The sequence below is a fragment of the Tursiops truncatus genome, chromosome 12, assembly GCF_011762595.2.
Source record: "Tursiops truncatus isolate mTurTru1 chromosome 12, mTurTru1.mat.Y, whole genome shotgun sequence".
Lineage (NCBI taxonomy): Eukaryota > Metazoa > Chordata > Mammalia > Artiodactyla > Delphinidae > Tursiops > Tursiops truncatus.
Window position 1 is genome coordinate 11,775,142 of NC_047045.1, and position 21,537 is coordinate 11,796,678.

Genomic DNA, 21,537 nt, shown 5'->3' on the forward strand with positions numbered 1-21,537 from the left:
TGCCCTACTAGGGAAATGTCCATTCTAACTTTCCTGGGATAGCTTTCGGAGCTTTTTCTTTTTCTTGGAGCTGCTGTTCTTGCTGACAGCAGCCTCTTCAGGTCCACTGCTGAGAGGCTCCTCCTTGGAAGAGAATTTCCTCTTTTTCTTGGGGACCCTCTTGATCGCAGTCTCCAGGGAGCATTTAACTCAAGATGTTTTGCTCTGTGGAAAATGTTCTTTCAGTACTTCTCTCTTCAATTGATGTCAGTTCTTTCAAACAAACATTTACATTGTTTTCTTTGATATTTAAAATGATGTTATTGTGTTCGTAAAAGTAAAAAAAAAGAAGGTATCACTAAATGTAAACATTTCCATTAAGGATTATCCTTTTTGCAGTTAAACATGCTATTGGGTAAAGTATGGTATAGGAAAGTGACTGAATGCATATGAAATCTTGTGGCTTGTTAAAGGTTGTTTGGTTGTTTGGGGTCTCCTAGGATACTTAGTTGTTTTTCCACCAACCCACACTTCCTCTACATTCCTAATAAAGCCTTTGGAATCTGCTGGGCTTTTTAAAGCTCTCTCACTACCCTCTTTCTATGACTTCACCACATAATTAAAAATCTAAAGTTATTTAGCATAATTTAATAGTATTAGCAAGATTTGTAACTGTATCCAAGGATATGAACTTGTTTGTTTTAACAACCGCCTGGACAGTCCAAAAGGCCATTAAAGAAAAAACATACCATGTCAAATTTTCAGTAGTTTTATTGAAAAATGCCTCTTTTGTTTCAGAAATAAATAATATAAGGCAGTGAAATTCACAATCTGCAGTTAAAATATAAAAGCAGCAATTCTATGTTCATAGTCTTGCAAACATTTTCCAACTGCTTTTGATAACTAAGAAACATTATGTTCTGGGGAAAAAAAGTTCATTCTAAATGTACAACACAAACATGCAATTCCATCTCTGCAGAATAATCTGCAATTTGGTATAAATGTTAGCGTGTCTAAAACAAGGAGGTTTAAGGCAATATGGAACTGTATCCAGTTGATACAATAATTTCAGCTACATGGCTTAAGGTTTGTGGTTGTTAAAGGAGATGTATAAGAGCATACTATGCCCTAATGTATAACAGAAGATAGAAGAGGAAGATAAATAGTCGCAACAGAGTTGACTTTTCCCTCTTTTTTGGTTTTAGGAGGGGAACTGCTTGGATCGGGATGTAATTGAACTGCAAATAAGCATTGGAAAAGATAAACTGCCCTCTCGAAGTACACAGTCGTTCTGGGTTCCAGGACTTAACTGCTTAACCTAAGAGTTTCATTGAGGCTTCCCGCTGTGCTACCTAAAGGCACAAGGCACGTTCTCTCCCTGCAGCTTTTGTGAACAAAGTATTTCGCAAGCACTTCAAGGGCAAAGGCAAAGACTTCTACAGACTGCGTGCAGCGAGCTAGGCTTCCTGCAGGAACAAGGTTCTCTACAGCCAGAAAGGGTACTCTCGGATGAAGCAACGCCGGAAGAAACGTGACAGATAACACGTACACTGCTCCGTCTGACCTGTAAATGAGAATCCCAACACCTCCCCCCAGCCTGGCCGTGCTGCGCGCGCGCGCGCGCCAGGTGTCAGCTTCACTGCCGGGGGCCGCGGAGCAGGGCGCGCCGCCAGCGCTCATGGGGAGGACGCTCCTCGGCGGGCTCGTCGGCGCCATAGTCCTCGTACTCGTCCGCCGTCCGCTCGGGCTCCACCGGCACGATGAAGGGCTCGCGCTCAGGCAGGTAGGCCCCGCCCTCGGGCACGTAGGGCTCTGTCCGATTCAACATTACAGTTATGGCATGATTTGGAAGGCACACACGCACACACCCACACACACACAGCAAAAGCTAAATCATCACCCGAGGGGATGGCACTCCAGTCTTAATCTCATAACTATAAATAGATAAATTACAATGTTCCCATTGCTTCCATTTGCAGAGAGAATTTGGTGATCAATAATGAAATGGCACTTGTTTTTAACCTTCAAAGATCCAGCAGTAAGTACAATCATTGCACAAATACCTGGGAAGGGTCAGAGACTGGGCCAAGGAGAACTGTAAACCAACCTAGGTAGGATATTGCAAATCCCCAAATAACCGTTCATGACTTCAAACTCCTCAGTTCAGAGAACCATTTGGAAAGATGAGGAGGTATGGGGAAGTGACATTGGCTCCTAGAAACTGAACTCTGGAGGTGAAAATCAACTATCACCAGGTAATATACAGTACATGACATGTTCTGTGGCTGTCTCTCCCACGGCCTGAGTTACAGCTGGTGGGTGAGGACCTCCAGTGACTACAGCGAAACAGGAAGAGAAGAAGTGACCCTCAAACTTTGGTGTGAAAATTGCGATTACAAAATCCAAATGAAAGTACACGTACAAAAGGTAATCATAGGAAGACACATGCCCTGAATCAGACACATCGCTAACAAGCGAGAGATGAGATTCTATTTGGTGTTATTCCGGCAGAGAGCAAGCAGCAGGCAGAAGCTGATTGTACAGGACTGTTAAGTGATTTTAGTGGACAGGATCACATACAAATCATTTACAAGCCATCATTAGTTTATTATTTACATAAGGTATTTCTCTTGAACCAGGTTAATTGTTTTTCTCAAAATGGCATCATCTCTGCGGTTAGTAGTTTTATTATGCGCCTCTTTCAAAGCGGAGGCTCCTCGTGAGCTGTGTGTTTGAACGTTTTCTTTTAAATAATATTTTTCTACATTATTACTGAAATGCATCAGGCTTATAAACTAACACCACTGCTTTTGTCTCATTCAAGTTAGTATAAAGAGTCTCCACCCTCCGTTATGATGTCCACCCAGTTCATTAACCATATCTGTGGTGAGATTTCCATACAGACTCATTTCCTAATAAGCACGTGCGCAAACATCTCAGAAACAGGATTTTCATGTATTCAAACTGTAAGCAGCGCTGGCGACTTAGAAAATTTGTTAGCCGGAACCTGAAACAGGTCAAAGATGATAGTTTTTAAAAGTTGAATTACTATGCAAAAAAACATCTATACACATTCATCTAAGTATGTAATGGTTAAAGTAGATATGTATATATCCATATATTTCAAGTTATTCACACATACCAGAAGGCAGAGGTAATTTAAATTTCTTTTATAAAGAGTGAAATTGTAATTTTGTGAATGGGTTGCTTGAGAAATTTACGATTCATGATTACTTCTGGTCATAGGTAAGTATGCACATAAATATATAGATATATAGATATTTAGATATTCAACTACTCATGCACTACTTGCTAGTAGCCAACCATATCAAACAGCAGTATCATTTTTAAAACTTGCAAGATGCTCGAGGGTGTGCTGATGGAAAGGTCACCGCTGACCGCTGCCCACAGCATTAATATATTTATTTTCAGATCAGCATATCTCCTTTATCCCCACAGTCCCCAAAGTCAGGCTTAAGAGACTTCTGCCTCCTGTAATTGTCGAGTACTAGAATTTCATGACTGACTCTAAAAACATTAAGTCCCAGAGTTTATAAATATTAATTCCATGGACAATGTGAAATAGTGAAATATTTTCAGTTGTCTGCACCATGTTATCGAATAGTCTGCCTACACAATAGAGTCTCAAAACAGTTTTTTAGATATATTCTTGTATTCAACAAATCCCTCTTCCCAGCCTTTAGGGTTAAAAAAAAAAACAAAAAAAAAAACCAGTCAATTGGTAGCATTCTTTGAACTCCCAAGAGAAATAGAGGTTTATGATGTGATTTGGTAAGTGCAGAAGTATAGAAAGGAGGAGAAGATAATTATTCAACTCCTAACAGTGAAATAATGTTATAAAATTAACATTAATTCTTTTGAGAGAGAATAACAAAACATACAACTGAAAGAGTTGATATCTTCAAGAAATCCTCAGATCAACTTTCCTTCCGTCCTAGGGAACTTCATTTCCATAAAGGTTTTTTAATTCAGGTGAGTTTGGGTCCCTATAATGGCAACAACATACCTGGATAGCCTTGTCCATTGTATGGGATGCTGGCACACTGGGAAGAGTCACAGTATCCAGGAGGACCTGGGGGGCCTCGGATACCTGAGTTTCCAGGACGACCAGGGGGACCTGGAGGACCTCTTGAACCTGTGGACCCTGGTGGACCCGTTCTGGATTCTCCTTGTGGACCTATTATGGGTTTAAAAGAAATATTTCCCCTCCTGTCAAACACATCTCCTGAGGCAGTCAACAATACTTCGGCACTCCACTACTTCAAGACTAGACGATTCACTAGTGTATGGTAAGAAAATATGTCCTTAAGGAATCACCAGTATGACCCAGTGTAGAACTTTCTTACCAGTGATTCAAGAATTAATGCCAAAAATCCAACTATGTTAATGATTTTATTCAAAGAAAACTGACTTAGCAAGAATTGAGCCAAACTAAAGATATCAGTGAGTTCTCTGGTTTGCTCCCACTGTCTTAGAGGTAAGACTCGCTGCAGGAAATGGCTGTGGTAGCCAAGGCAGACATTCGGGTTGCCTGCTCCACCTCCAGACTATGTGAAGCAGTGCTATTTCTGGATCAAGTGACGCTTACTCATGCTTAACATAAATGTAAAGATTTAACCTCCAGGACTGACCGTGGTTGCAAGGGTCTCACGGACCTTATAACGAAGAAAAAAATTCATTTTCAATCTAGTAAACAAAATGCACAGAACAACTATTATTTCCTTCCAAAACATCAATAAAGAAACTGTGAATGAAATCTTGCAGCGTGTCAGGATTTCTAATGAGAGTATATTTCCTCAGTCTACTAGCGACCTCTTAAAGAATACCAGAAGGAACAGGAAATGACAGCATCCTTAAAGGCTATGAGGCCAAACCAAACAAACAGGAATCCCATAAAGAGAAAACAACAGCCCTCTGTGTCACTAAAACTCAAACCCTCCTATATTAAAGTTAGAGTAAATGCTTAAATAGAACGCACTGAAACATTTTTGAACAAAGAGAACATAAAAATGAGGTATAACCTCCTCTATAACTTCTTGCTAAAATACCTTCCGTGATGGTCAGTATGCCTGAAGCTAACAGGATGAGTTTGTGCATCTCGTGGGGTCGTATGTTCTCTCGGTAATGATATGTTCACTTGTTTGATGTACTAGCAAACCTACCTGAGGGGCCAGGCAGCCCTCGAGGTCCTGGAGATCCAATACCCCTTTCGCCTTTCTCTCCCGGCAAACCTAAGCGAGCACAAAATGGGAAAACACAGAGGGAAAATGATCCGGAAACATGTAGCCTTCATCGGAACTGATAGTACTTGATTCAAGTAATTCGTTTCCCGTAGTGAAAGCAGAACCCAATTTTTCACAGAAGTCCACGCTTTAAGCCAAATTCTTTCTAGACATTTGTGTAATTCCAGATTCATGGCCAAGAAACAAATCTGGCTACAAGTCAGGGGAAAAATTACTTGAAGAAAACAAACACATCTAATATATTATTTTAGAAGCAGTAATTAAGAACAGAAATCTTGAATAAATAGTTACAACTCACTGAAGACGTCTTAAAGGTATCTTATCTTTAGTAGCCCTATCAGTACCTCATCTAAATAATCAGAATTATAGACATATCTACGTTTTCCGCAGAATGTTAGCCATCACTTTGACAAAAGTGAGTACCCAGCATCCTGAAACATCTGGAATCACATAATCCTGTTTTTCTTCTTTTCCTTCAGTTACACTTATCTACCATGAAATTAAAGCCACATAAACACATAAGACCAGTTTCCAGGCCCTGAATAAAGGAACCAGAAGAATTTAGATCCAAAATCTTAGGGCTGCTTGCATTCAGTTGCTGCCCAGCTCTTGCCAGTCAAAACAATTAATAAGATTTCATGCCTGATTCAGTTTGCCAGGATACAGTTTTCCCATTAACGACAGCAACAATCAGAAAATAGCGTTGTCTTTACTGAGCTCTCATGACAAAATCTTCCTGTTTTCTAAGACAGGGATCTCTACAGCCTACAACTGCCTAAAGAGAAAGACAGGTTCATGGATGCACGGCTCTTCTGGGGCTGTCCGAACAAGACCAGTGTAGTTTGCTAAGTCCAGTCTTCTACATGCTTTTCAACCGGACCCAGCTCCTACGCTTGCAGATTCCTTCCTTTATCCCTGTGCAGCAGTCAGGAATGCCTACCTCGTTCGCCCGGGGGTCCCTGCATCCCTGGTGTGCCCGGGAAGCCTGGCCGCCCCCCAGGCCCTGGTTCTCCTCTGGCTCCTGCGCTGCCAGGGGGCCCTGGAGGACCCGGCGGGCCTGGTTGGTTGCGATTAGAGTGGTAGTCGTTTGGAATCTGATTCAGCATCTGATTGAATCTGCTCATCTGACCTAAAAAAAATAAATAAGACTTATTAGTAAGAAACCCAATAAGGGGGCTACCCTGGTGGCGCAGTGGTTGAGAGTCCGCTTGCTGATGCTGGGGACACGGGTTCGTGCCCCGGTCCGGGAAGATCCCACATGCCGCGGAGCGGCTGGGCCCGTGAGCCATGGCCGCTGAGCCTGCGCATCCAGAGCCTGTGCTCCGCAACGGGAGAGGCCACAGCAGTGAGAGGCCCGCGTACCGCAAAAAAAAAAAAAAAAAAAAAAAAAACAATTTTCTATCAGACAGAACGTAAGGATAACAGGCTATTATTTTACCTTGGTTTATTGTTTTATCTTAATGCTAGTCATTAAAATATCATTGGCTTTATCTAACAGGATACAAAACTGACAACGTATAAAAATAAGAGCTCATGGAAATAGAAACATCTATCTTTGAAAGTTTATGACACAAACTGCATTTTCCTGCAATTAACTAAAAACAACACACACACTCATACATTAAAAGGAAAAGAAATTTTACCACTTATCAGTTGTTCACAGACTTGTCTTGCAACTGCTCGCATCATGTTCTGGGAAGCAATGTCTCCCTAGTTAATTAAATCAATAAGTAGGATCAGCATATTATTTCCATAGTTTCAGAGTTCAATGTTTAACACACGATATAAATTTGTAAGTCAGATTTTAAGCAATACATACTCTATCACCTTTCTCTCCTTTCAATCCCGATGGACCCTGAAATATAGGAATTTCAGATATGAGAAACTGACAAACATGGTCTAAAATGACTCATGAATGGACAGGATGATGAAAGAGGGCAAGGTCTGCTTTCTAACAAATTAGCAAAATGACACATCACATTTACATCCATGTTACTCACATTTTGTTTGTCTGTCAAAAGGAATCTAATCTGTCTCCCTGTCTCTCTCTCTCCCTCTCTCAGAAGCACGTGTCCTCCAATATAGTGCTGAGTTGTGAATTTTATGATCACCAATTTAGAAGTTATGTACTGTGCATACATTTTATGATGCCATTCACAATACAGGTCTGCAACTGAAACACATGTAAAATTGCCCTTGCTACCATTCTACTTTCCTTTACGTCACCATGGCTGGGGAGCTCAGGTGGTTACTTTAGGTTGTGCATGAGGTTAATCTTGGTTCAGTTAGAACCCATAAGAACCTGTTCTAGTAAGAGCTTTCTGTCAATTCCCTAACTAAATATGTATCTGTAACTCCTTCCAGTGATTTTTTGTGCACTGGGCATGAAAGGAACCATGTGCCTCCCTTATTAAAGGGCTCAATCCAAGTGGTGGTTCCCACATCCAGATGCAACCACAGCACATTTGTCCCTATTCTGTCAGGCCTCTCACTGGCCATTAGAGGATCTTGGAAAAAGTCTTCCTTCTAGTGCAAGAAGTTTTTGTCTTTCAGTATATCTCCAGGCTGCCAGCTGAAAGGAACGCCCAAACCATTGACAAATCTGATGGTCAGATAACATCCCAAACCAAACTGCCTCTTACCATCTCCAAGACTCTTGCCTGAACGGCTCCAATATCCTCCTAACTGGTCCTCCTGCAACCCATTTGGCCCCTTTTGAGTCTGTTCTCCACAGAGAAGCCAGACTGATATTTTTAAAAAGAAAATTGGCGCATGTCACTCTGGCTCCAAGGGCTTCCCATCACACTAAGAATAAGATAAGAGATCCTCACCATGGGCTGGGTGGTCCACATGCTTACCTGTGCCCAGCTAGCTGACCTCATCTTTCATCCCTCTCCCCTCACTCCCTTTACTTCCGGTGCCCGGGCCTCTCTGCTGTTCCTTCCACGTGCCACCTTCGTCCTCCCTCGGCCTTTGTTCATGCTGTTCCCACTTCCTGGAATGCTGTTCCCACTGCCTGCTCCCTTGCTTCATTCCACCTCCTCAGACAGACTCCCTGACTGCTGTATCTGAAATAGCCCCCTTCCACCACCACAATTACCCGCTAACCCCTTACTCTGTGTTTCTTTTCTTTGTTATCACTCATCATCACCAGAAACCGTATTGTTTATTTACATTTTGGGGTCTATATCCTCCACTAGAATCTCCATGAGGGCAAGGACTTTGTCTTGTTTACGTTTATATCCCCAGACCTTAGAACACCGACGGGCACATTTAGGCACCAAACAAATGGGTGTTGAGTAAATGAATAAAAATATTCCATCAGCAGTTCCTGGAAACATCCACGACACAACATCAGGTGTTACAAGTTAGCAAGAAGACACCACTGGTTCCAAGAGCTAATGACATAAGCTAACAGTGACTGAGCTAAGCTCTCTCCTAAGACCTTTATACTCCCGTCTGCTAGTTTTGGTTTTAGAAACTAAAGGTAAGACAGAAGAGAGAAGAAAAGGAGAGGTAATTTGCTACCTTAGAAGGATGAGGAAGGTAAAGGGGGAAAAGGGGGTAGATAAGGTCCAAATAAATGTTACCAAATTATAGTCATAAGAAAAACTGGAGTTTGCCCTTTGCTAAAAGTACTGGACTCTTATGGAAACATTATTTAGTTTGGAGCCTTTTGTAAATTTCAGGAAATTATTTTTTACACTTACTGCTACTTTGTTCCCATGTGTTCTTTTTTAATTTACTGCCACTCTGAGATTGTTCTAGGATGTAAGATTTAGAACTCATCTTTATTGCCAGTATCTAGAGCTCTCATTTCAAGTAAAGGAAGTAGAAGTTTCTTTCAGGTTTCTAACTTCAGCCATCGATTACATCCGTGATATTCTTACGTTAGACTCTCTTTCAGTCATAGTAAAACGAAATAGAATTCTGAAAGGGTTAACAAGTTCCATGTACTTTTAAGGGCTCTTGTGAAGTTTCTGTCATGATTCATTGAGGAAAAGAAAGTAATACAGTCATATACTAGAGTACACACAGAGTAAGAAGTACACCAGGAGTCCTTTCATCTTTATCCTGCTTGCTTAATTTTATGTAAACATAGAAGGCAGGCCATATCACATGAAGATTCTAAGTTAGTTTGACATTAAAATTTTTTAAGCTTGGGTTTATATAACTTTGGACAATACTTCAGAAGAGAGAAGTTCTGTTCAGAGAACAGCCCTGATAGATGTGTCATTACTAATAATTGGACTTGTTGATCTTTGAGATAAATTTTTATATTTCAGAATTCTATTCAGACAAAAAAAAAACTGCTTAAAATAAATTCATTCCTCATACATACAAATAAGGAAGAGCTTGTAACAAAGAATATGGAGCCCAACAGTTATTACAAATACTTCCGGGTATTTTAGAAGCTATGAATTCAGTTTTGGAGATACTGATTTGCAAATAGAAGATATGCATGATACCATCTCAACTATTATTTTAATCAAAACATCTGATGAAAAGAAAATTAAACTGGATGTAAATTGGAGCAGGGCAGTATAAAAAAGTATAATGGGGCTTCCCTGGTGGCGCAGTGGTTGAGAGTCCGCCTGCCGATGCAGGGGACGCGGGTTCGTGCCCCGGTCCGGGAAGATCCCACATGCCGCGGAGCCGCTGGGCCCGTGAGCCACGGCCGCTGAGCCTGCGCATCCGGAGCCTGTGCTCCGCCACGGGAGAGGCCACGACAGTGAGAGGCCCGCGTACCGCAAAAAATAAATAAATAAAAAAGTATAATGGTGGGTGAGATAAATCCTTTTAATTCTGGGACTAATGTTCTAGCAACCTCAGCGCAAGAGAAAAGAGCCAGCAGTGTGGCTACAGGATACTGACAAAGGGTTAACTTCTGCAGAGCACCCATGGAGGCGCTATGCACCATCATGTACTTTTCTATCTTAAGCTGCATACCGCTCCTAAACAAAAAGAATGATTTTGCTGACCCAGCTCTGAGTGTTTATTCAGTGCAGAAATATGTGTCTTGGCTTATAATCCCATTCTCCTTTTAAAGAAACCCTATGACCACAATTTTCATCCCAGAATGTTATAACTTAGAGAGAAACTTTTTAGAACTAGTACCAAGTTAAATCCATGGATTTAGCATAGCTTCAGCAAATGCTTCACACACATTACAGCAGAGATAACATAAATATGCCACAGCCTTGCAGTCTCCTCATTCATGGCCACAGTGGAATGACTAGGCATGCAAGCTGTCCACTTACTGGTCTGCCGTGGTCTCCGGGTTTTCCTGGTTTCCCACTGGGTCCTGTGACTCCTGGAGAGCCTGGGCTTCCCTACAACACAGGGAAGCTTACCATCAAAGAAGAATTTCATCTAAAGTAAACTAGCAAAGCATGGCTGGTTTTAAAAGCTTTTAGCGCATAATCACATACTAAGGAAGAACAAAATCAAATTTTAAGATAACACGGAGGAAAAAAATCTTGAAAATTCCCATTCAATCTTTATGGACTATATTTAATCGGTTTCACTATTCACAGACTGTGATCCTAGTAAATTGGCTGCTAAGTGAATTTGCAGAAAGCAATTCCTATTAGTTTGTTTCTATTACCAAACCAGAAAACTCATCAAAAGACAGGAGTGAACTCTGGCTGGGGAAAATACTGAGAAGGTAACTGGGCACCACGTGGTGGAGTTTCCCCTTGTCTCCTGGGAGTTGTATCTCAGCCTAGAAACTCACTTTTTCTTTGGTGCATTCAATAAAGGGTGCCTCCTCTTCTATCATATCAGCACCCTCTATCCCATCAAAACCGTAAGAATTTCTCCCCGTTCCTTTCAGCACAGCTTTAAGACATTTTAGCAACATTTTTAGTAAAATATTTATAATATCGCTAAGTCAATACATTATGTCTAAAGCTAAAATATCCTTAAAATAGAATCATCAGATTTTGGTAAAACAATCCTTTATTCATCAATTATGTAAATTTTAATATCTGTAGTAAATACTTTAAATCAAAGCTTATTATACATTTTCAACTCTACTTGAGAACATCTATATTAAACATAAATAATAAAATTATTTTAACATATGCTCTCCAGTCCTCATATACAGCCAGAAGCCATGAAGAGCATCCCTCACCTCAAACAATGTAATTGTGATCTCACCTGGATGCAGATATACAGACGCTTCTTTCAAAATCATTGGCTTCAGTATTTTCCCCAAAGATCTTAATTAGAAAACCTACTCGGGTAAAACTTACTTCCTCTGAATGACTTAAACCTGTTCGGTAATTAATGTCCTTAAAATTCAAATATCATAGGCTACGGACTCTTAAAATTCTAGAACAGAAAGTAACCAGTAAGGTCATAAAACCTACCACTTAACATGGGCATGGAAGGAACTGGTTGGTTAGGGATATTTTTGTTGTTTTTCAAATATAACTTGATTAAACAGAAAGATTCTATTTTAACACCTCTGTTTTCTCTAGCCCATTTTGATTTAGGAGAATAAAAACAAGTAGCTCCCTCGACGGTGTGCCCCCCAGCACAGATGGAACATGCCTCAAAGGTCAGGTTACCAGGCTCTTCCCTAGCAAGCGGGGCTAGGGGTTTAGGGTGGGGAGATAAGAGTGTCACCTATTCCATTCTTACCGGTGGCCCAGGGGGGCCCCTAGGTCCCATTGCTCCATCTTTTCCAGTAAAGCCCTATTGTAAAAATGAAATTAATTATAGATTAGTGAAATAATGACCAAGTAAAATGGAAAGACATTAGACAGGTTGATAAGAGTGACAGGTGAGGGATTTAACCCAACTGCAGGTAACCTTTCAATATAAAGACAAATATGCCAAAAAATGTTTTCCATTGAAGTTATGCTTTTTATTGAATAATTCATTTCTATACTCAGTCATTTATATAGTTATAAATATAAATATAAATCATTTTAAGAATCAATCCAGTCCTCTCCAAAGAAAGCAGATTCCTTTTAGGAAGATACTCATGTTTACTTTTATAAGAGTGTAAAGAAGTCTAAAGGAAGACTAGCCCTTTCTACCAAAAAGTCAATGTCGACTAACTGGCCCAGGAAGGATCAAAGTAAGATGAAGGGAGTGTTGCATCACAGAAGATGCAGGAGGGGCCAACCACCTGGTTAGAAAACCCCCTTCCTTGTTTCCTAAGCAACACCAGACAGCCAGGGCAGGGCCACTGATGCTTCACTCCTCAGGGATTTCTCTCCTCCCCTCCAAGAAAGAGGCAAAACTATCTTAACTCCTCCACTCAAAAGAAAGGAAATCCTCACTCAGTTGTTTTATCGGTCCGTCTCTCCTCATCTCACAGAAAGGCCAGACCCAGTCAGGGTTGCAGTGGGAGAAGGGATCTGTACAGAAGCACCGGGCATCTCTGAGCAGCTTGCGTGGTGCCAAGTGACCTCTGCCTGGAATGAGTCACTCGCTGCCCGGTTAGCATTCATCCCAAGTACAGACCTCTGAAATCCAGCCAAGGATTTCTGAGTCAGGTCGTTTTCTGTGTTGCTGCGTTCCTCTGTCAAAGGAGATTTTTGTCTCCTTGGAGAATGTGTGTTAATTTTATGCATATTCTGGGATTCTAGCGCAAATCGAGAACATTTGGATCAATACCTCCATTAAGTATCCACACTCCCATTGATTTTACAAAAGAGGAAGTTTAAATTATTTCTTTAAAATTGTGTTAGAAATATTCCACCCCCTGCAAAAAAAAAAATTTTTTTTTCGGAAACTTATAAACATTTCAGACTGTCTTCTGGAAGATCTAGGCCTGCTTAACAAAATGCAGACTACAGGTTCATCTCATGTAACATCAACACTGCTTCTGAGAGCCACTTAAGAAGCAGAAATGCTCGGAGTATTGCTTGGACAGTTCAAATGGCATTTCTACCATCTAAGTTTCCTCCAGCTGCTGTAGAAGATACACTTTTTTTTCCACTTTTTTTAGGTAAGTATCATATCTCTGAATAATCCTCCTTCAGTCATCCTAAGAACTTCCTGATCAACCATTTTCTCTTTTTTTTCTAGCTTTATTGGGGTATAATTGGCAAATAAAAATTGTATGTATTTATGGCATACATGTGGTGTTTTGATATATGTATACGTTGTGAAATGATTACCGCAATCAAGATAATTAACACATGTATCACCTCACATAGTTATCATTTTCTTAGGTAGGAGAATAGTTAAGATATACTCTATTAGCAAATTTCAAATACACAATATGGTATTAACTATAGTCATCACACTGTACATTAGATCTCCAGAACTTATCTTGCATAACTGAAACTTTGTATCCTTTTTAAAAAATTTTTTATTGGGGTGTAGTTGCTTTACAATGTTGTGTTAGTTTCTACTGTACAGCAAAGTGTATCCACTACACGCATACATATATCCCCTCGTTTTTGGATTTCCTTCCCATTTAGGTCACTGCAGAGTACTGAGTAGAGTTCCCTGTGCTATACAGTAAGTTCTCATTAGTCACCTATTTTATACATAGTATCAATAGTGTATATACGTCAATCTCCATGAAACTTTGTATCCTTTGTCTAATATCTCCCCATTTCTCCCTCTTCCCCGGCCCCTGGCAACCACCACTGTACTCTGTTTCCGTGAGCTCAACTTTTTAAGGATTCCATACATTAAGTGAGATCATGCAGTATGTATCCTTCTGTGCTTGGCTTATTTCAGCTGGCACATCCTCCAAGTTCAAGGTTCATCCATGTCGTTGCAAATGACAGGATTTCCCTCTTCTTTAAGACAGAGTAATATTCCATTATATACATGATATATACATATCACATTTTTTAATCCATTCAGCCATGGATGGACACTTTGGTGTAACCAACCATCTTCTTTTAGAAGAAATACATATCTAAGTTGGGGTGAAGCAGATTTTATTCTGATGGCCTCAGAAGGGCTACTACCACTGAGCCATCTGTAGCACTTTGTAGTGTAATTTTTTTTTTTATTCTCCATTTTCAAAACTGTAGCAGTTATTGCTGCTTCCCTCCATGGGAGGGTGGCTGAGAGGACCTATGGCTGCTTTCACAGATATACTGCATGTCATGCCTGCACCTGTGGCTCTCTTGCTACTTTCTGACAGTCCCCAGAGCTGTGCCTCATTTGAAAATCATCTGTGCTGAAGGCAACCCATGCCTGCTGTTCCTACCACCTCCGCCTTGGTAACATGTCTTCCTCACCATGGTCCTTGGGTTTGCTCTCCTCAGCTGTCTTCTCTTCTCTTCTACCACAGGGTTCAACTTTCTTTCTTTCTTTTAGTGTTCAGCGGCGATGCCTGCACCCAAAGTCTAACTTTCCAAAACTGTTTATGTTCCCTCAGCTGTGCCTTCTACTCTCAGCACTAGCAGTAGGAAACTAAGTGGTAGGTCGGCGTACAAGACTGTGATGGAAAAAGACAAATGATTTCCTGAAGACTTTCCTCAGCCTCAACACGAGAGTCCTGGGTGGCGTCACCAGGACTGGATTCACAGGTTAGAGCTAGAAGAACGCAGTCCTTTCCACTCCCTCACTTTTCAGGGACACAGCGATGGCAGCGGTGGCTGCCTGACTGCCAGTTCAGGAGGAACGTGTTGATGGGATGGCGCTGGCCACCCAGCGAGTCTGCACAAAGCCCGCACTGCATGATGGGCCCAACAGGGCTTCAGTAGCAGCGGCAGCAAGAGAGGCAGCCCATCATTTTTTTTTTTATTGGACTATCGTTGATTTACAACATTGTGTTTAATTTCTGCTGTATAGCACAGTGCTCAGTTATACACACACACACACACACATATATATATATTCTCTTTCATATTCTTTCCCATTATGGTTTATCACAGGATATTGAACTATATTCAATGTGCATCATTACTTCCTGATTGCGGAATAGACTGACTTGTCACCTTTGCAATCTCACCATTGTCCTTTATTGTAAAATAAGAATTCCAAAAAACTGAAGTGTCAGTCTCAAAAGAGTCAGAAGAATATGTATATAGAAGTACCACTGGGCCCCAGACTCCCAGAGAATACCGTTTTCTCTTTGACCTCACTCTCTCATAAACTCAAGAGTAGGCATTGGAGCAAATAACTTTCACTGGCAAATCATCCAAATCTGGACTTATCTGGGCAAAATCTTTGCTCCATCTGACTGACCCAACTCTCCTGCCCCATGATGTCGGGGAGGCGTTAAGGGTAACAAATCAATGCCTTTAGTGACAGCTATTATAGCCCTGGCCCTCTGAGACCCTGCTGCTAGTCCTGTGTTTTAACTTGATAAGTCAGAATCTAGACAACTCTCAGACTGTTGTCTGGACCAGAAGATGCTGAAAAGTCATTAGTGCCTTGGTTCTGAGCAACTCTAAAATAGTTTATTAAAGCATTCGTCGTCTCCTATGAAAGCAAATTTTCTGTAACATTGGATTAGAGCACAGAAGCCATGTTCACTGTGCTTCTCATTTACTTGTCCTAGAAAAAATTGGGTCTCCTGCACCGATTTCATCATAAGTCAAGAGCAAAACTGAAATCTGCCACAAATGAGCAAGATGCCTACTAGGTTCCAGTCGGCTTTCCATCACAGAGGCCTACAGGGGGTATCTGAGTTCTGAAGGTGTAGAAAAGATGTCCCTGACGGCATAGAAAGTGCCACGGAAATCAAGACTATTCTTAGAGTTACGTAAAAGATGCCTCATAACAAAGATTTTAATTTTGCTAGGATTCTTGAATCTCTCTCCAATGAACCAAAATTCCTTTTAGGGACTTGTTTTTCCAAATATGATAAAAGAAAAAACTTTTCCAAAATTAAAATTCTGACAACTCATTTGAAGTGCCACCATTTTGTTTCATAGACCTTGAGATTGACCTGGTATCGGTTGGTCCGCTGATATTAGCTTTTCTGCCTCCCGTGAGATGTGTGAACTCCGCATTTCCAGCCATGCAAATTGAATTATGGGGGGTTCTTAATTAATAGGCAACAATGTGATATCATTTCCAACATCCTTACAGCCTGCCCAAGAAAACTTACTCTATCTCCTGGAGGGCCCATTGGTCCTGGTGGGCCAGGTAATCCTGGGGTTCCCTACACAAAAGGAAACAAACAAGTGAAACACTGTAATTAACTTCTTGTGTGAGAAAAGGGATTTGTGTTATTCTCTAAGGTGTTTGGGGAAAAAATGCAGGGGGCTCTGAAAGGAAACAGACACTCAGAAGCAAGCCCAGTGCCAGCCCAAGAGGAAGATGCTCGCTCAGTCATCAAGCCCAGACCTGACTGAACAGCACAAGCTTGAAGACTAACCAGGCAACGGAATGGAAATGACGTGCAGCACACGGCCAGGCTTCTGCTTTGCTGCTTAACCTTGGCTCACCTTTTGAGGCACCACAAGGGCAACTATGCAAATAACACTGGACCAGCAAAGAAAAGGCCGCGTGAAGAACAACTCACCGTCCGGCCTGGAAGTCCCGGCTCTCCAGCATCGCCCTTCATGCCCTGGCGACCCTGGAGCAAACAGAGGGAAAACAGGTCTCAGGTGTTTTACAGAAATTAAGTGAAAAGGAAAGACGTGAGCCGTTCCTGAAATCTCTGTCACTTCATAAATACAGTGAAGCATATTTGTGACGGGAGGTGAATCAATTATTTGGGGGACTGATGTTCACTTTTTAAACTACAAATGCTGTTATAATTTCCACTAATCATGTGATGGGATAATTTTATATAATCATGGGAGAATATGCCTCCTTTGAAAGAACCTAATTGAACATAGGGATTTTCATAGAAATAGAAGTTGAAGGGAAAACTTTTTTATTTAATATATTTAATTTGGCGCTCATTTTAATAGATATTCAATGAAACACTGTAACATAATTTTGGTCTTTATAACTACATGCTAGAAGACACTTGTTACACAGGCAAATCTGAATTAATTAAAGCTGATAAACTTCATGTAGTAGCAATAATAAGAAAAGGTAAAAGCCCTAAATCTCCCTTTTGGACATAAGAAGCTAAAAGTTAGATGCATCAACCCTTTTGAGTGAAAAAGTCCTAGCCCTTCAAATGTTTCATTTCTAGTGATATCTGATACAGATTGGTTTTCCTCTAAATGCCAAAAGGATGTATGTGTCTTCTATTATGGCATCTTTAAAAAGGAGTTTAGGACTTAAAACTATGAAATTATCTGTATTCTTATTCATTACTGTATGTTTTAAAGTATAGAAAAAAGTAGTTAAATAAAATATGAGCCTTTAAAGATAAAACACCTCTTTATAAGTTCAGATTAGCATTTGGAACAAAAGGTAAACATGTTATTAAAAATTTTTATAGAAGTAATGATGTAGATAAATAATGCAAGCTTGCCTTGAAGTCATAAACATTAGAAAAGGACCCCGGGGCTGCCACAGACTCAAAGCAGTATCAAAGCTTTCAGGATGTTGAAGGATATTTGCATTACTTAGTAAAAAAATTTTTTAAAGGTCAAATAATTAGCAACAATTTTCCCTACACAGTTACGTATTATTACATACAGTATTTACATAGCTGAAATTACAGTCATAGGAAGTCTTCTCAATGACTAAAATTTGTTGAGTTCTCTGAGAAAACATTTGAGTTTGGCGAAATAGAATAAAAAAATGTTCCAGTTAAACTCAACGTTAATCCACCACCCTCATTTCATACAGAAAGCTTTGTGCTTACTTGTTCTCCTGGAATAGAGAGGCCGTTGGGTCCCTGGGGGCCTGGCGGACCCTGGGGACCGGGAGGACCTGAATCTCCACGAGGACCAGGGGGGCCCTAAATACACGGAAGAGAAACAAGCACAAAGTCATGGAATGCCCTTCCAGTGCCTGTCTTCATAACTCTAAGACACCAATCATATAATCTTTGCAAACATTTTACAAATCTATCCATCTATAAAAACATGTAATTCCTTTCTTCCCTTTGCTACTTTCTTCCCTTTGCTACTCATTAAAAGAACAACTGGAAAGTACAATAAATTCACAAGAGCACTTATATTTCCAAAATTCCTATTAAAAGTAGGTTTCTAAAAGAAGTAAAATACATTGAATATAATATATTCATATATTTATAGTCCTAGATTCATTCAGAGATCAAAGCTCAAAATTCACTGGATTTGGGCTTCCCTGGTGGCGCAGTGGTTGAGAGTCCACCTGCCGATGCAGTGGACACGGGTTCGTGCGCCGGTCCGGGAAGATTCCCACATGCCGCGGAGCGGCTGGGCCCGTGAGCCACGGCCGCTGAGCCTGCGCGTCCGGAGCCTGTGCTCCGCAACGGGAGAGGCCACAACGGTGAGAGGCCCGAGTATCGCAAAAAGAAAAAAAAAAAAAAAAAATTCACTGGATTTGATTTCTTTTAAGCTCGTTCTGATTTCTCTTAGACTTGGGCTTATTTCTGGAACTAACGTATGTATAAGTCAAGCAAGGAAAGAGCAGATATGTTCACTCTATGCTGGAGCTTCTTTGCAGTGTGTCTAGGTGGAAAAGGCACAAACTTGGAGTCAGACAGACCTGGGTCAGTCAGCACCCCAGCCTCACTTTCCTAACTGGGTTAGCTTATCATTAGTGATAGTATGACAAAAACTACACATCATCTTCATAATATATTCCCCTAAGAAGCTTCAGTTGTCTTATGGAGACCAGTATGGAACCGGTAGAAGGGGCTGGTGACCTGCCATGAACGTACATGTGGCTGCTCAGCTATTTCTCTGAGACAGGTGAACCGTCCCCAGCAGGACCCTGCTCCCTGTGGGGTCTTCCAACTGATGGCCAGGTCACCCCCTCTGCTTCCCCAAGTGACAGCAGAGCCCTTAGGTGCTTCTGCAGGTTTCCCATGTGTGATTCCTACATCAGTGAGATGCCCGGTACATTCTTTATCTGGCTAGCCTAATCCATCATTTTGACACCCAGAGACAAGACAGAGATAATTATATTGCCTAAGGCACACTAAACTTGAATCAACTTGCTCAAGTTGTAGAAATTTGAATAACCAGACTTTAACATACAGGTGAAAATAAAAATGCACTCTAAAATATACTTACAATTGCCCCACTGATACCTCTTTCACCTCTGGGACCTTTAGCACCAGGTCCTCCCTAAAATACATAGTAAGAGTACATTTTAGAGTGAACACAGGAAAGTAGGAAGAAGTTGATATATAAAAGTTGCTTCGAGAAGCAGTGCATTCTCCAGACAATACAGTTATTTATAAAATATGGAAGTAAATACTTTATATCCTACAAATGTGTGGGGAAAGAGAATTTCGAAACTTTGTACATTCTAAGGATCTCATTTTTACATTCTGAACTTTTCTTAATTGTTAGCAAATTTTGAAGTTATTTGAAAATTTGAGGTTTACTGGGAAAAAAACAAGCATTACTTAAATACTATAGTTAAGTATTTTTAAGGAGAAAAATCTGTTTTGGAATTATATGAATGCATTCTTCAGGGAAAATAATATGCAAAAAGAATCTCTCAAAATCTCAGAACATGTAGTTTAGTAACAGGAATTCAGAGACCACTGAACAAAGATGAAATAAACATGATAGTGAGATCCAACAATGTTATCATACAATTAGAGGGAAAAAAATCCCTACTTCTCAAGAACATCTGAGTCACATCCAGCATATAATTTTATGATTACAAATATAAATCAGGTAAGTCACCGTTAATTGCAAATAGTCTTATGTTAAATCTTGCTTTGCTCTTTAATATCTTTATTTTATGTTTTGCTTTAGGAAAACTCACATCACAAAAATATGTTTACAAAACCATCAGGACCACTGGTAATTCCAGAGACATTTTGATTCCGTATATGTGGAGCTAGTTTGTAATTAAAATCAATTTACATTATTTGCTATGACCCATGTATAGTAAAATCTGGTGTTCTGAGGCTCTCTGAACTGTTCGTATGTTAATTAACCGTTTTCTTCAAAGAGTTCAATAGAGCTTACAGGTATCACTTCTATTCTGAAAAACCAGCCCAGGTCAGATGTTAGATTGACTAAATCGGGGAGTCCACATTGATTAATGAGACACATGAGTGTACTCTTCAATGTTTTGCATTGCATTTTCTTGGTCTCCCCTCCACCCATGAATAGACCTGGTCAGTCTTCCCACTCAAGTTATTCCTAACACCAACACTTTCACCCAGAGTTTATGATATCATCACATATGTATATTATCCTCTATGTTATTCTATGATATGTTTGCTAATAACATACACATATGCTAGGCTCTAAACAAGTTGTTGTTGGGCCAGCCTCTCAACCACGGCTCCATAACATACGTACGAGAAGCGTCAGGAAACAAAGGAATTTTCAAAATCAAGTGATTACAGAGAGAAACCCAAATTCATATCTTTAAGAGAAAAGCTCTTGAATGCTAGCCGATATCATTCATTCTTGTGTGGCTAGAGAAATGTGTTCAGATGTGCTCAAATTTTCTGCTTGATTTACTCCACTTCAGATCTCAAAACACGCTACAAACATGGTGTGCAATGCAGCTTGTTCTGCCCTAGAACACACCAGTGGCTGGGAGCTTCTTACGCATGACATACCGGCCAAAGGGTGATCATGCCCAAGATTTACCAGGAAAAACTAGAGGAACTATTTGTTTCCTTACCGCAGGGCCTGGTGGTCCTGGAGGTCCAATGCTGTCCTGCGTACACGTGCAAGCATTTGGAAGACTGGGGCATTTTGCTTCATCTCTCTGAAATTTTGAAATGAATATTTATCTATGAATTGATGGTAAAAACAGCTTCCCATCCCCCATGCTCACTAATCTTATATACACAAGGGAATCTATTTCCCAACTTGAAGAAATAATTTTTAGCTATGATTACAAACAGTCTTACATTGAATCTTGCTTTGCTCCTGATGTCTTTAGTTTATGTTTTGCTTTAGGAAACCTCACACAACAAAAATATGTTTACAAAACTATCATCAAGACCATTGGTTATTTAATCCAATTTTCTCTAGTCTGGCGTTAGGAAAAGGCTGAGTATCTCAGATATGGAGGCCCATTTCCTTCAGAACAAAATCTAAACTCCTTTCCAGGCCTACAGGGGCTTACATGCACTGCCAAGCAGCAGCACACCACCTTGCCCCTCCCACTGCCCTTCACTCTGCCCCAGCGCTCCCTCATCCACTTCATGCTTCTCAGATGTTTAGGGCACCTTGCCGCCTTAGGGCCTTTGCACTTACAGTCCCCTCTGGCTGGAAGTCTCTATCTCCATTATCCACATTGTTTGTCCTCTCACTTCACTCAGGTC

At 40.6% G+C, this 21,537-nt stretch overlaps 1 protein-coding gene across 3 annotated transcripts in view; it reads right to left on the reverse strand.

Moving 5' to 3' along the window:
• Positions 1-732: 732 nt before the first annotated feature.
• Positions 733-21,537, reverse strand: part of COL12A1 (collagen type XII alpha 1 chain) — a 114,474-nt gene continuing 93,669 nt past the window's right edge. For 2 of the 3 annotated variants that reach the window (XM_073789357.1, XM_073789356.1), the window contains 13 exons: positions 20,889-20,975; positions 19,307-19,360; positions 17,947-18,042; positions 16,702-16,755; positions 16,285-16,338; positions 11,892-11,945; positions 10,505-10,576; positions 7,063-7,098; positions 6,887-6,953; positions 6,184-6,372; positions 5,163-5,231; positions 4,007-4,177; positions 733-1,791 (listed from right to left, as the gene is read on the reverse strand). In XM_073789357.1, coding sequence (XP_073645458.1) covers positions 1,616-1,791; positions 4,007-4,177; positions 5,163-5,231; positions 6,184-6,372; positions 6,887-6,953; positions 7,063-7,098; positions 10,505-10,576; positions 11,892-11,945; positions 16,285-16,338; positions 16,702-16,755; positions 17,947-18,042; positions 19,307-19,360; positions 20,889-20,975 — 1,179 coding nt within the window. In that variant the 3' untranslated portion in view covers positions 733-1,615. Of the gene's footprint in view, positions 1,792-1,834; positions 2,987-4,006; positions 4,178-5,162; positions 5,232-6,183; positions 6,373-6,886; positions 6,954-7,062; positions 7,099-10,504; positions 10,577-11,891; positions 11,946-16,284; positions 16,339-16,701; positions 16,756-17,946; positions 18,043-19,306; positions 19,361-20,888; positions 20,976-21,537 lie in introns of those variants that run through there. The other variant, XM_073789358.1, reaches the window with a different exon arrangement.